Source organism: Salvia splendens, chromosome 6 (genome assembly GCF_004379255.2).
Source record: "Salvia splendens isolate huo1 chromosome 6, SspV2, whole genome shotgun sequence".
Classification (NCBI taxonomy): Eukaryota; Viridiplantae; Streptophyta; class Magnoliopsida; order Lamiales; family Lamiaceae; genus Salvia; species Salvia splendens.
The window spans coordinates 38,165,532-38,181,585 of record NC_056037.1 but is presented as its reverse complement, the minus strand read 5'-3'; the positions used below and the strand labels follow the sequence as shown (position 1 = coordinate 38,181,585).

Here is a 16,054-nt window from a genome sequence, read left to right as displayed (position 1 = left end):
AACGTCATGCCTTGGAAGGTGTCGGGAATCGCTACCCACACAAAATGGAGGGCTCATTGGATGGTTTGGCAATGTTTGTCGGACTTCAACTTCACACCCGATTCCATATATTTCGTCGATTATGTGACAGGAGACGAATGGCATGATATTGGCATCTTTAATTATGTGGATACCAAACTATCTTCCATCTACTATCCCTCTCAGATATCCAGGGGCCTTTTGGTTCACTCCAACTCCATCTTTAATTTCCAATTATATCATGTGCAATTTGGTGTATAGAGAGAGGAGGTGGGTTAATGATTGCACACACCTGAACTGAACATCCTAGGACATCAAATATTTTCAAGATTATTTTATGATTGAAATATGGTGTGGCCAACGTCCTCGAATTTCAATTGCAAGGAAGCTGAATATGTTGGCAGTATAGAATTTTCAGTTGAGATAGATAGCAGACAAGTTGTTTCAATTGTTTAGATTTTCAACTTTAAATCACTAATAATCAGATTGGTACGACACGGTCGGATGCAGTCCAACTTGTATGACCTCAGTGTGTTGAACACCTTGTGTGTTGAATACTGGTTGCTCTTTATGCACTGACATGAGATTACAATTTCACACTAATATTACTCCATCATGTAACCATGTAATTATGTCAAACTTGTTAAATATTTTTGGCCTTTTTTTTATGCAAATCTTCATTTATTATATTAATAGTAATGGATACATAACATCAGTAACCATCTCTTATAAATTGAATTTAACCATTAAAATTTTAAATAGTAGGCAAAATTTTGGAGACACTTATCTCTTGTAATTCAAAATTTTTAAAATTTGTTCATCATCAATTCCAGATTTTTGGCCCTAACTTTTCGAGTAGGGAAGTGGGCCAATTTATTCAGGCAGACCAGTAGTGCTGCCTAAAGTCCTAATTAAAATGTTGGGCCAATTGATTAGTTTAACGTTGGACTCAAGGAGGAGGACACTTTTGGGCTGGAGAAATTAAATGGAGTGATAACGATTGAGACCAATTTAATTTATTTTGGACTAGAATTAATTAAGAGTTGAGCCTCAGAGCTTCGCTAATTAATTCGCGAATAAATACCTAAATCCAAGGACGGAAATATTTCAAGTGGGAGACGCGAAAGTTGACCTGCGTCGACTGTGACGCCTTGGGCAGCCTCGAGAAAATCGTAGGGAAGAAAAGAAAATTGGAGATTTAAGTATATAATATGTCTTATTCTAATTAACACATTTTCTAAAAATAGAAATATAATTATTTCTACTTTATCATACTATCTCTTACTTTATTTCTTATCCACTCAACTTTCAAAATAACAACGTATAAAATCGTGTTCCGAGTAGGTTCTGTTCTACTTAGAGTGAGAAGGGTGAAGTACATTGTACATAATCATATTAGTTTATATGTCTATTGAATTATTTAGGATTTGTATTCATTAAGTGAAAATTATATGCCCCGTGCATACCACGGGTACTAATACTAGTTTTTCAAATCCAATATATTCACGGGACATATTTTATCATTTTGGGCCATATTATTCAACTTGAACTTTAAGAATTGGGTTGTCGAGACGACATCATTTCGTGTATAATTGGGACTAGTTAAGCCATGTATCCTTCATAACTAGCCACATGATTTTTAATTTTTTTTCTCTATTTGGGTCGATTGCAAAAATTGCACAATTTCAATAGTTCTAATTTAAAGATTAATTTTAAAGTTTATAAACAAAATTCACCTAAAGTTTATATTTTTTATAACCAATATCCCAAATTTAAAAATATAAAAGTTATAAATAAATCTTTTAACTGGATAACTAAAAACCACTAATTGTTGCCCAAAATCTGACGGCCAACAATTAAATTGGTATGCAAATTCAATCGTTGATCAAAATTCGGTAACCTATAAATTTGCAAACCCTAACCCCTAAATTCCTCTCTCCTCTCCGCTGTTCCCTGCTTCCAACTGCCTTCAACTCGTGTTGCGGCAGCAGAGCAAAACAGCACAAAACCTCACATTTTCCTAATCACTACATATACTCATTATATATCAATTCATCGAGATGCCTTCCGTTGCTATCGCTGAAGCTCAATCCGCCGACAAGAATAACTCCGGGGTTGCCGAGATGGAGGTGGAGGACAAAAATTCAGCTGAGAAAAAGCTCAAAAAGGAGAAGAAGTCGAGCAAAAAAGCCAAATTGACTGACCTCGACGATTCTAATTCCGACAGCCCTGTCAAAATTAGTAAAAAGGAAAAGAAGCGGAAGGCTTTGGAAATCGACGACAATGAGGAAGGGAGGAGTGAAAACACCTCCGAGATGAAGAAGAAGAAGATGAAATTTGAGGAGGAGGACGAAAAAGAGGAGAATCCTAATGCCGTATCCAATTTCCGAATTTCGGCGCCGCTTAGGGAGGCTTTGAAGGCCAAGGGAATTGAGGCGCTTTTCCAGATTCAGGCAATGACGTTTAATACCATTCTCGATGGTTCCGATTTGGTTGGAAGGGCCCGCACTGGTCAGGTTGGGGTTCTCGACCTTTTCCCCCCTTTAATTAATATAGTAGGAGTACTACTATTTTTGTTATTATTGTGCTAATGCGTTTCCTGAATTTTACCTTAGGTAAAGATCATTTATCTGAACCATGGCAATATAGGTTGTTAGATAATCTCTGCGGCATAATTTATCTCTCCCCAATTTGCCACCAAGGCCTTTTTTTATAAGATGAAGTATCGAACGACTCTCTTAGCTCTATTCACGTTTAGATGGAATTTCATATACTCTTTCCAGTTACTATTTTGCCAAAGTTTTTAACTTTCGTAGTTAATGACACAATAGTCCAAAGTTATTATACTCTTTCCAGTTACTATTTTGCCAAAGTTTTTAACTTTCGTAGTTAATGACACAATAGTCCAAAGTTATTGCCAAAATATGCTAGTCACTGCTGTCACAGATGTATGGTAGCTATGTTAAGTTGTTGGAATTGTAACCACATTTCAGATTGTTGTGCTCCATGAGGCCTCTAACCATCCTTTTGGTTACAGTGCAACTCTTTTTTACTTTTCCGCGTTCTGTTAGGCCAACCGCTTCATTTTACATATCTAATTTGACTTTGAAATCTCTATCAGGGGAAAACGTTGGCCTTTGTGTTGCCTATATTAGAATCATTGACAAATGGTCCTGCTAAAGAATCGAGGAAGACTGGATATGGAAAGGCACCAAGTGTTCTTGTTCTCTTGCCCACGAGGGAGTTGGCTGCACAGGTACTCAACCAGCTGGGTGTATACCATGTTTTTTTGTTCTTGTACAGCTGTGTTTTTGTTCTCTTTAAGACATTAGTTATATCTTTCTCAATGTTTTTTATTTTAATTTTTATTGTATAACATGTTTTTCTGTGTTCTAGGTGGCTGCAGACTTCGAAGTTTATGGCGGAGCTCTAGGGTTGAGTTGCTGTGTCCTTTATGGGGGGTCTTCTTATGGACCGCAGCTAAATCAATTGAAAAGGGGTGTAGACATTGTTGTTGGCACTCCTGGTCGCATTAAGGTGTGGTGTCCGTTGTTATCCTTTTATTTCACTCTTAGTTTTATTCGCTTAGAACAACTGCTTGTTATTGTGTTAACAAAAATTATCTGACAGGATCACTTAGAGAGCGGAAATATTGACTTTCGATCCTTAAAGTTCCGAGTGCTTGATGAAGCTGATGAAATGCTGAGGATGGGTTTTGTTGATGATGTTGAACTCATTCTTGGTATGAACATAACATAATTTGGTGTGATCTTATCCTTATTTGTATTTGTTAGTAATGCAAATTGGCCAGTTAAACTAAGTTTTCAATATTCATTTATGAAGGCAAGGTTGAGGATTCTAGCAAGGTTCAAACGCTTCTTTTTAGTGCTACTTTGCCGTCCTGGGTCAAGCAAGTATGTTTCTAGTTTAACTATGCTGTCTACTCAAGCTAGAATTTGGTTGTAGACTGTCAATTTGTTCTCTAAATAAAGTACTTTGTTTGTGATATCAGATATCTTCCAAATTTTTAAAACCAGACAAGAAAACTGTTGACCTTGTTGGTAATGAGAAAATGAAAGCCAGCACCAATGTAAGGCATTTTGTCCTTCCCTGCACCGCATCTGCCAGAGCTCAGCTCATTCCTGATGTCATTAGTTGTTATGGCAGGTTTTTTTTGTCCTTTCCCTAAATTATTTGTTACTTTTTCTTTTTGCTAATGTCTTATCAAACTCAAGTTTACTCTTTCTTTTCAAATCCAGTGGAGGGCGCACTATTATTTTTGCAGAGACAAAGGATTCTGTTTCCACACTATCTGGTGTGCTTCCCGGAGCACGCGCGTTGCATGGTGACATACAACAGTCTACCCGTGAGGTAAGGAACTCTTTAGTTGTGTTCTGATTATGAAGAATGTTATGCTATATACCTTTTGTGAGTACCACCCATGAGCATTGACCTATTTAGTCCATGGCAACATTATTTGTTTTGTTTTATACATTTATTTTGATTCTAAATTTCTAATACGTCAATACGTGTTACTGATGTCATTATTATTATGTAAATTATTAAAAAATCCAATGCCTGATTGTTCTTTTGTTCATTTCTTTGGAGCTATGGAGAAAATGAACAAATTAGGTTTGATGTTATGAATAAATCAATCTCTGGTTTTATTATATCAATATTGTTCTCTCTGTTGATGCTTTGTTGTTGCCTCAGTTGGTTCTTTAATGTCTCCATGGAAAATTTTTCTCTGAGGTCAATTCTTGCCAGATGGAGGCTTAATGAGTTACTAAAAGACCTTTACATATTTTCTACTGGTATTTTTTTATTAATGTCTCTATGTTTGCAGGTAACTCTTAAAGCGTTCAGATCAGGCAAATTTTCTACGCTTGTGGCTACAGATGTAGCAGCACGAGGATTAGACATTGATGATGTCCAGTTAATTATTCAGGTCTGTTTTATCAGCTTGTTTTTTTTGTTTGGCTGATGTGGTGTTCATCACATGACACCTAAATGAGAATTCTTCTTTGTGTTTAGTGTGAGCCTCCTCGTGATGTAGAGGCATACATTCATCGGTCTGGAAGAACAGGAAGAGCTGGTATGTTGGTAATATTTTGAGTTACCTTGTGTTGCTGGAGTTTTATTTGTCATTTTAATGTCTTTTCCAGGGAAAAGTGGTGTCGCTGTGATGCTTTATGATCCTAGGAAGTCTAATTTTGCCAGGATAGAAAGAGAATCAGGTGTGAAATTTGAACGTATAAGTGCTCCACAGCCATCTGATATAGCTAAATCAGCTGGTGTTGAAGCTGCTGAAAAAATCAACGAGATTTCTGATAGGTATTTCCCTTATGCAATGGAGTTATCAAAACAATAGTACTTTAGCTCCCATGTTTGTGACTGTAAATTTTTCTCAGTGTGATTCCGATATTCAAAGCTGCTGCCGAAGAACTACTCAACTCTTCTGATTTAACCCCTACAGACCTTCTTGCTAAAGCTTTGGCCAATGCTGCCGTAAGTCTACTCCTTGTACTTCTATTAAACAGATTTTAGTTTGGTAAACCTGACAAGATAATTGTATCTTTGTTTTACAGGGTTATACCGAAATCAAGAGTCGATCATTTCTCACCTCATTGGAGAACCATGTTACAGTAATGCTCGAGTGTGGAAGGCCCATTTTCTCACCTTCGTACGTAATTGAAAAATATTTCATTTTTTACCACTGAGGAGGTTTGTTGTCTTTTGCTGACTGTGTAATCTCTTGTCAGGTATGTTTATGGAGCGCTGAGGAGGTTTGTACCTGAAGATAAGGTTGAATCTATTCAGGGTCTTTCATTGACTGCAGATGGGAAGGGTGCTGTATTCGATGTAGCTACCGAAGATCTCGATACATTCCTTGCAGGTGAGTCTGTGTTTGAAATCTGGATAAATTTGAAAATGCAATCTCTTTGTAATCCTAAAATCTTACATTTTCTTACTATTGATGGGCTTGCAGGGCAGGGGAATGCGCCCGGTGTGAGCTTGCAAGTGGTGACATTATTGCCAGATTTGCAAGAAAGAGAGCCATTAAGAGGGAGATTTGGTGGTGGCCGTGGTGGTTTCTCGGGGAGGAGAGGAGGTGGCAGGTTTTCTGGTGGTGGTGGAAGAGGATCATTTTCTAGAGGTGGTGGCAATAGAAACAGTAGATGGTGAGAAGAGAACGCAGAGGTGCCTCAAATTTTGGTGTTGACAATGATGAGTAGTATATTATTTTTTTTGTAATTCTAGTTTTACAAATTGTTCTATCAAATTTTCCTTTGTCTGTCTATGTAAGTTTTTCATTTTATAGGTTCATGACTCGAAATGATTTAATCATAATATATATTTCACACTACTTCCTAATTCCTTTCTTAATACTCACAAGTCACAACAACATTCATTATCGATTGTGTAATGTCTTCCTTTTATATTGAAATGCAATAAGTATTAATTTGTAAAAAATAGCAAAAAAGAGAAAATAAACCCAAAGGCTTAAAAAAGCTTCCTTGCTCGTGAAGACACTGCTCCGAAGCTTCGATCATCATCTCGATTTTCATCACTGCTTGAATCTCTTTTCCTCTCTCCCTCCATTCTTGTGTATCCACATTACTACAATCTTACCTAAAATTCCCCAATTTGAAGCAAATTCGACATAATGGGATGGTACAGAAGATCGACAAGATTCATTTCCGATGCTTTTCGTCGCCACACCTCCGCGCCAAGAATTTCTCAACCAATTTTGAGTTTGAGGCACTCACTTGCACAGAACCAACGGAGAAGCCCTTTGATTGATGGGGCAAAGAGGTTCTACTACGTGGAGCGTAACAAAGTCCACCACTTCAAACCCAGGGGATACAAACGGTGGAGTCAGAATCCGAGAATTCTGTTCTCGATGGTTTTGGTAGGTTCTGGTGTTGTAATCACTGTCTATTTTGGGAATTTGGAAACCGTGCCCTACACAAAGAGAACTCATTTCGTACTTCTCTCGAGTTCTCTCGAGAAACAAATAGGCGAGTCCAATTTCAAGACTGTTATATCACAATACAAGGGGAAAATCGTGCCCCCTCTTCACCCCGAGAGGCTGTGCAGAAGGGGCTGAGGAAGGAGCAGGTCTGGACTGACATTGGCTACTCGTCTGAAAGCCTGGAGCCTCCTCAGAATGCTCATAAACCGGAGGAGGCCGTTGGAACATTCGGTGCTGATGAGGACAAGTGGATTGCTGAGGATAAGTGGCGTAAGGAGGATGAGATTCTTGATGATGGATGGGTTCAGCAAAGTAGGAAAAAGGGTCAAGAAATTGGGGCAAAGTCTCAAACTTCGCATTTGGAGGGATTCAAATGGGAGGTTATCCTTGTCAATGATCCTACTGTGAATGCCTTCTGTTTGCCTGGTGGGAAGATTGTTGTCTTCACTGGTTTGCTCAATCATTTTCGAGCGGATGCTGAAATCGCAACAATCATTGGGCATGAGGTTGGGTGGGCTTGGAATTTATGCATTCTGTGGCTTGCTTCTTTGTTTACTCGGTGTTTGTTTGTGTTATTTGCTCAAGGGGTCGGACTTTATGCATTAGGTGGCTTGGTTCTTTGTTTACTCGGTTTATTGAATATGTTTGTTTGTGTTGTTTGCTCGACAGGTTGCTCACGTTGTTGCGAGGCATGCTGCGGAGAATATCTCAAAAAACGTGTGGCTCACAATCCTGCAGTTGATTCTTTACCAGTTTTTCATGCCTGATGTTGTCAACACAATGTCGAATCTCTTCCTAAGGCTTCCTTTTTCCCAGAGGTATTGTGTGTTACTTAGTCATTGCTATGATCAATTTGTGTGTGTTTGATGCTCATGTTCTTGTTTACTCTATTGATTCATTAGCTATGGAGTCTGTCTGCCAAATTGTGTTTCTATACAACATTGCTCGTCTCTGTTTTGTGAGTTTTATGTAAGAAGTATGTTCGATTCTGCAATCCGTTAGGCCTAGTAGTGAAAATTATATCTGCCTCACGTGTAGTGATAGCTGATAGGATTCTCTACATGTGGTGCTAAATTGCTGGTGGAGCTATTGGGTATTGGAATGGAGGAATCAGTCTGTGGTGTTGGTCGTAGAGCTTTCTTCAGCTCTTCATCAACCTATTTTTCACTGATTCTCAACTCAGTTTATTGATTAATGAATGTAGAAAATAAAATTGGAATCAAACCTCTTGCTCTGATTCTTTAGGCCGTGCTTTTCACCACCTGCGATAATTACCAATAATCGTAGTAGAAGCTCTGTATAACTAGGACCACCATGTTCACTGTATAGATTTGACAAATAATAATCACAGTTATATTAGTCACAGCCAAAATAGCAATCCCTCACTTAATGTTAGGTTGCTTATGTCAATTGACTTAGCAGCATTAGATAGAAAAACAGAGCAGCTGAGCCTGATTACAGAACCTGTAGATGCTTCAACATAAACCTTGGAAGCTAGTTTAGCAAGCATTAGATCGAAAACAGAGTAGCTAAATTGGTCGAGAAGTCATAGCGGGCAAGCTTTCTTTGGTAGCGCCATTTCTTCCTATCTACAGCATAACTCTTTTCACCGAATATCTTTCACTATACTGCTATTGTACTCTCCCTGCATGAAACGCAGAAGATGGAAACTCAAATATCATTAGAACTCTAAAAATTGATTCATTTGTGCATTTGCCATTAATGGAGGTGTTTGCAGATGATGTGTAAATTTAGAGATTATATATTATATGCAAGATCAATCAAGTTTAATTAATTAACTCTAATATTACAATGAATCTGCAAGAATACAGAGTCGAATGTAGTATTTCGAGTGTCGAACCACAGGGAGGCAAAGATTATTTAATTCTAAAGCAAACAAAACACATAATAAAAAAAATACTTTGATTTGAAGGTTTTGATTTCTAAGAGTTAAAGATAAAATTAAGATGCAAGTTAACTAAGGAAAGACTAATCAGATGGAAAAACATGTCACTCCAAGTTGCTCATTAGACTAGAATCATTCTACACCTATATCAAAAGCACATATTTTGGAATAATTAATCAACCTAATCGCGTGCACTGAACATGTTTGCGACGTATAATTCACAGTCAGCTGAACACTTGTTCCATGAATTAACTTTCAAAGATATTAAATTCATGCGGAAGCGCGGGAATAAAAGATCATCTACTATACGAACTTACCTAATCCGTTGTCAAATTATTATCTGAACAATTCTAATTTAACAACACATCAATTGATTAATCCATCCAAGTCTATGTTGAAGAGGCGATAAACAAGGATTAAATATCTATAACGATAGAGGCCTCTAAAGTGATAGAATCTAACATTAAACACATCAACGATGTCAAAACGTGAATTCAAAGGTGCAGATACATTCAAACAAGTCTAAGTCACAACTTGGAGCAACATAAAGAGCTTAGCCTAAACACATGGTAATAATAACAATTAAAACCGTAGGAAGCATGCTCTTGTTGAGTGGAATGGAGATATGGAGACGGATTGTCGGAATGTTGGTCGGAACTCCTTCCTTTTCTTCTTCTCCTCTCTTTCTCCCTTTTCTCTCTGTTTTTTTCTCTGATTTCGTCCCCCCTCCAAGACGTCACTTCAGCCCCCTTTCCAAGACGTCACTTCCACACTCTCTCTCCCCCCTTTTCTTCCGCCTTTTTCTTTTTCAACCGCCAAATAAACTGCCGAAATGCAGTTAAGCTTGAAAACGCCTGACCGGGCGAATTTAGAAGAGATAAACGCCCGACCGGGTAAACTTTCTGGACTCCTAATGCGTTTCGCCCGACCGGGCGTTTTTGAAGCTCAGAATCGCCCGATCGGGCGAACTTTCTGGAATCCTCATGGAGCATTGAGTGTGCACTTCCGGCGAACTTCCAGCTTTCAACCCTCCTAAACTTCAATAAAAGCACAACATGATGAGTCATAATTAACATAAAAATGTGTAGTCTAAGGGAAAAAAATATAGGAAATATGCTTCGCATCAGCAGACAAGAGATAGATTCATGTAGGAACATTTTGATTCCCTTCTCGACTTAGGGTATAATGTCGGCTGCTTGAGATTTAAATTGTGCAGTGAAAAATGCATCATTGATGGTTCGGTAGTGATGTTGTAACATTAGTTTCATTCATTCTGCTAACATCTTATACCTTTCAATTTCAAATTTTGAGAACTAACCAAATATTTGTGTGTTACTGCAAGATTTATATGAAATTGTCCGAGATTGGATCACTTTGCTCGTTGCAAGAAAAATCATGTTTGATTGATAATCTGTTTTCCTTGTACCTGCACATGATTGCATTTTTCATTCTGCAAATCTTGTCATTGCTTAATTTTCCTTTTGAAAAGTTTTATATATCTTGGAATATTTGGTTATGATCTGACAGGATGGAGCTGGAAGCAGATTACATCGGAGTGCTTTAAAGTGCTTCTGCAGGGTACGATCCTCGAGTAGCTCCCCAGGTGTACGACAAGTTGGGACAAGTCGGAGGTTCTTCAGCGCTGCAAGATTATCTTGCTACTCATCCTTCCGGGAAGAAGAGAGCTAAACTACTTTCCGAGGCCAAAGTCATGGAGGAAGCCCTTTCAATATACAGAGAGGTGCAGGCCGGCCGGGGTGTCGAGGGATTTCTCTAACTTCGATTCTACGTTTAACCATAGTTTTGAGACCCCAACTTGAAAAGTTTTTCGAAAAAATGTCCTCGGCTTCCATTTTCACTTCCAAATTCCCTGGCTTTGGGATTTTTTCGATTGGGATAAATAATTTATCACCTAGCCAGAACTTGAAATTCATAGTAGTATTATTATGTAAATAAAGCAGCAGCATCTTCTGTTATTTCCCTATGAAGACAATATAGGGGATTTTGAATCTTTTTCTTTAATTTATCACTCCAAAAGCTTTTAATTATAAATAAATGAATGAATGAATAAGCTGTAATTAAAGTTGCTTCTCTCTATTTTAAGTAGACAGGTTCTTTCAAAGCACCTACAGTAATTTTTTTTCCTTTTGCCAAAAAATTATTACTACTCTTTTTATTATTAATTTTCTTATTAGTTCGTCCGCTAATATTTGTCACACATTTTTTTACTACTTTTGGTAATGAACTAAACATTACACTAACTTATTTTCTTTATATTTTATTATATAAAAAGGATTCATATTTTTTTTCAATTCACTTTTTATTATATTTCTTAAAATCCATGCCGAATCAAATTATGACCTTCAATGGAGAGAGTATGAATTTGGTTAAATTTTAATTGTCTTATAATTTAAAAAAGCAGATGGAAAAACTAGGAATGTTTGAATTTTTTTTGCAGTTATCTTATGATGGACAATATATATTGTATTATTGATGTTTTTCAACCAAAATAGTGAAACAACAATATATTTTCCATGAAGAGTCGACAAACGCATGTTCACATAGCAGATACAATTGCATAAAAAAAAATCCAAGCTTTATGAATTTTATCAAATCGCCGCAAATGATTGAAAGGCAACTCAAGAATTACTTCGCGCGCCTAATCCACTGTTGCAAGAACATCAGACACCTCAATCAAATCCATTCACATATCATAGCATCGCCACATTTATCCACAGATGATCGATCTTTCCTCATCTCTCGCCTCTTCTTCTACCTCTGCACAGCCTCCCACTCACTCCAATACTCCAACAAGCTTTTCAATTTCTTCGAAAAACCGAGTCTTTACATATACAACGCCATGATCAGAGCCAACGCTACGAAGATAAAGGAACCCACATCGCGTGAGTGCTTAGCTCTGTATAAAGAGATGATGGCCAGCGGTTTGGTGCCTGATTGCATAACACTGCCCTTTCTGCTAAAGGAATGCTCGAAAAGATTTGACGGGCCCACGGGCCGGGCTGTGCACGTGCACATTGTGAAGTTTGGGTACGAAGGGGATGTCTACGTGCAGAATGCTCTGATAAACACCTACTCGGAGTGTGGAAGTTTGGAGGATGCGAGGAAGGTGTTCGATGGAATGCCTAATAGAGATGTGGTTTCGTGGAATTCGATGATCGTTGGGTGTTTGAGGAATGGGGAGGTTGATTCGGCTTTGGAGTTGTTCAAGGGAATGGAGGAGAGGAAAAACATCATCACTTGGAACTCGGTCATCACGGGTTTGGCTCAAGGCGGGCGGGCGAAGGAGGCTTTAGACGTTTTTCATGAAATGCAGAACTCGGAAAATGTGGTGCGGCCGGATAAAATAACTGTGGCAAGTGCACTCTCGGCGTGTGCTTCTCTTGGCGCCATTGATCACGGAAAGTGGGTGCATAGTTACTTGGAGAGAAGTGGGATTGAATGTGATATGGTGATTGGGACAGCCTTGGTAGACATGTATGGGAAATGTGGTTATGTCAACAGAGCACTGGAGGTATTCAACGGGATGCGTGGAAAGGATTTCTTAGCATGGACGGCCATGATTTCAGTTCTAGCGCTTAACGGCTATGGAGAAGAGGCTTTTGAGGTATTCGAAGAGATGGTAGCAGCTGGAGTGAGGCCAAACGCTGTGACATTCGTTGGTTTGTTGTCTGCCTGTGCTCACTCCGGCCTTGTACAGAAAGGCCGTCAGTGCTTTAATTCAATGAAGCGTGATTACCACATAGAGCCGCAAGTGGAGCACTATGCTTGCATGATTGACATACTTGGTCGAGCCGGGCTTTTCACTGAGGCACAAGATGTTATTAACAGCATGCCAATGAGGCCAGATGCTTTTGTTTGGGGTGCTCTACTTGGAGCTTGTCAACTCCATGGAAACGTTCGCCTAGGCGAAAAAATAGCAATGTTCTTGATTGAGTTGGAGCCTCAGAACCATGCTTACTACATCATTTTGTGTGATTTATATGCGAAGGCTGGTAGATTTGATGATCAGAAAAGGATTAGATCAATGATGAAAGGAGTGAATGTGAGGAAGACAGTTCCTGGTACCAGCATGGTTGAAGTTGATGGTGTTGTGTGTGAGTTCTCAATTAAAGGATCACCTGAGACGCCAATCTCGGCCTTGCAGAGCGTACTGCTTCTCTTAAGCAGCGAGATGAGTAGAGAAGGTGATGTACGGTTGTCTCAAGATCCTAGTTTTCCCTCCGAGGACATTCTTCATCGTTCACATAGTATCTTAGCTCCAGCTCAATCTGCTGTGATTGAATGAATCTCAGCTGGCGAGGTGATGTGGAGTGCGCTGCGTAATGCTTTGGATCAGTTTGTCACGATTCATGGCTGTTATACCACTTACCCACTTCATGTATCAGATTGTTTACGGCATAGCTAGACGTGTTCTAGACTCTGTATGTATCTCTGTTAATTCAATCAATTTATCTCTATCAAGCTTTCTTGTTATGCCTTATTTCCATCCTTTAATTTCTGCTCCTTTTATCACATCTATGTATTCAATAAGCTGTCTTCTGTCTATATATACACGCACAAATGCTAATATAAAGGCATTTATGTTGTATATGGCTCCATCAAGATTATGAAAATCTATACGTCTATATTCGGGTTTCAGAAACTGCGTTGAGATGAGCATCCCTGTCTTCGTTTTCGCTTTGCTCTTTCTCCTGCTTGGTTCTCTTGCCACAAGATCCTACCTACTGAATCTTCTGGTTTTTCCACTCTACGTTGTGGCAGGTTTTATCGCGTTCTCACTCGTCACTTATGTCAGAGAACTGATAGCGTCCTCTCATCGACCACCTGTGGCTGAATCAATGATAAATCAACTCATACACTTGCGCACACTTTTTGATTACCAGATCAAACTTGCCCTGAGGCACCAAACATACGGACTGATCACCAACTCGCACAGTCACGTATACACCGCTGATCCGTCAAACGTTGAATACATCCTGAGAACCAACTTTCCTAACTATGGCAAGGTATAGTAAATTTAAATCAGAGTTGTAATTGAATCCGAGTTTCAACAACCTTGTGTGTTTTGTGCAGTGTAATGAAAGAGATTTTTGGTGAAGGGATTTTTGCAGTAGACGGGAAGAAATGGCGCCACCAAAGAAAGCTTGCAGTGTAAAATTTTCAATCTAAAGCTGCTAAACTAGCTTCTAAGGTTTATGTTGAAGCACTGGCTAGTAAACAGATGGATTTACAGGTTTCATAATCAGCCTAATCACACATCCTTTAAACATCATTTTCTCTAGTTTTATGGCATTTGCAGGGTGCAAAAGAGGACATATACTGTCGAGGTTTCTAATTGAAAGGGAAAAGGATGCAGAGAACATGAGCGATGAGTATTTGAGGGACATAATTCTCAGTTTTATCTTGCATTGAGGCAAATGAAGATTATAGCAGCAACTCTTGTGATGTTCATGAGATTCAAGCTTACACAACTATGTTCACTCTTCACTCCTCCCTTTAATCATTAATTGATGTTAAAGGATGATGTGGTGGACTCTTAAAACAATACAATGAAACCAAAATGAAGCTACTCAAATATCGTACTTACCTATTAAATCTAAATATACTCACATGTCTACACACCAATCAAATTACAATACTACTCTACTCAACCTATTGCTGAATTAAGCTTTTGTTCATTTCTGGGGCAGTATCACAACTGCCCCATTAGATTATATATAGATTTTACCACAACTCTCACTTTATGATTGAAAATTTAAATTATTAAATAATTTGTTTTTTTATGGATTAATGATCATAAGTTTTATAATTATTATTCCATAAAACAATACTTTTGTTCACATATTTTCCTATACTCTTCCATCAAAATATTAAAATGCCAACAAAACTAATATTTAATAAAACTAATATTTAAGCAATAATAATATTGGGCGACTCTTAAATTTGTAGCCCATAAAACAAAGAGCCAACCTATTAATAGACTAAAGTCCCTTTTTGGTCCTTAACATATGACGATTTTACGATTTTGGTCCAAAACATTATCTTTTGAATTATTTGGTCTCTCACAAATGAAAATGGTTCACGTTTGGTCCAAATTGTACGGAAATGGTTAAATTTAACGGTCAACGAATATTAATTGAATTTTGATCAGATTAAGTTAAGAATTAAGTTAATATTAAGTTCAAAATTACACTACCGGAGCCGATCCTCTCCCCTCCACCGCCGGAGCCGGTCCCCTCTCCTTCGCCACCATCCCCGTCACCGCCATATGGTGTCAACCACCAGCTTTCGCCTTTGCCATCAATGATTCCCTCTCAATTGTTCTTCAAAGTTCGCCAACCAGATTGAGCGGCTATTCGAAACACAACCAATGTTGGAAAATTAGGGCAAATTTTAAAAATCCAAACAATCGACACAAAAATGACCTAAATCTAGGCGGCCAAATACCAAATAAAACATGTGTTATTAAGGACTATAAGGATACAGATAAATACCATTGATTGAGGGCTATATTCTTAAGGACTATAGGTAACATATCATCAATTCTATAATGTGGCTTTAAATAACAAATAATACATTGTTATTGACCCACGTAAATGTCCTTAATAACAACAATGTGGAGGGCTATATTCTTAATAACAACAATGTGGAGGGCTATATTCTTAATAACAACAATGTGGAGGGCTATAATGTGGACTATTTTAACACATGTGGCTTAATAGTCCTTAATAACAACAATGTGGAGGGCTATATTCTTAAGGACTATAGATAACATATCATCAATGCGATTTGGTATACATGTGGCTTAATGCAAACCAATTTTCATTCTATAATGTGGCTTTAAATAACAAATAAAACATGTGTTATTAAGGACTATAGATAACATATCATCAATTCAAATACCACAAATAGAAATGGAAATCTAAGTAAAAATTACTGCAAAAAATTTGTTCTTATCCAAATAAAAAATAAACTCCAATTCAAACACAACCTAGGAGTTTTGCTATATTCATCACCTTTGTTAATTACCTTAAAAATCTATAAGGATACAAACAAATACCATTGATTGGAAATTACTACAATGTTTACTACAAACAAAATTGATTTGAAATTACTACAATGTCTACGATTGC

At 38.0% G+C, this 16,054-nt stretch overlaps 2 protein-coding genes and 1 pseudogene across 2 annotated transcripts; all 3 read left to right on the top strand.

Annotated features, from left to right (window-relative positions):
* The first annotated feature begins 1,942 nt into the window (after positions 1-1,942).
* LOC121808504 (DEAD-box ATP-dependent RNA helicase 7-like) lies at positions 1,943-6,385 on the top strand. Its single transcript, XM_042209034.1, has 14 exons — positions 1,943-2,534; positions 3,140-3,274; positions 3,415-3,555; positions 3,649-3,760; positions 3,862-3,932; positions 4,031-4,185; positions 4,278-4,389; positions 4,865-4,966; positions 5,053-5,113; positions 5,184-5,352; positions 5,430-5,526; positions 5,607-5,701; positions 5,781-5,914; positions 6,008-6,385. The coding sequence occupies exons 1-14, from the start codon at positions 2,079-2,081 to the stop codon at positions 6,202-6,204; spliced, it is 2,037 nt and encodes a 678-aa protein (XP_042064968.1). The 5' UTR covers positions 1,943-2,078; the 3' UTR covers positions 6,205-6,385.
* Positions 6,386-6,508: 123 nt separating this feature from the next.
* LOC121808505 lies at positions 6,509-10,952 on the top strand (annotated as a pseudogene).
* A 500-nt stretch (positions 10,953-11,452) lies between these two features.
* Positions 11,453-14,406, top strand: LOC121806308 (pentatricopeptide repeat-containing protein At5g66520-like). Its single transcript, XM_042206305.1, has 3 exons — positions 11,453-13,342; positions 13,683-13,927; positions 13,995-14,406. The coding sequence occupies exon 1, from the start codon at positions 11,500-11,502 to the stop codon at positions 13,204-13,206; it is 1,707 nt and encodes a 568-aa protein (XP_042062239.1). The 5' UTR covers positions 11,453-11,499; the 3' UTR covers positions 13,207-13,342; positions 13,683-13,927; positions 13,995-14,406.
* The last annotated feature ends 1,648 nt before the right edge of the window (positions 14,407-16,054 follow it).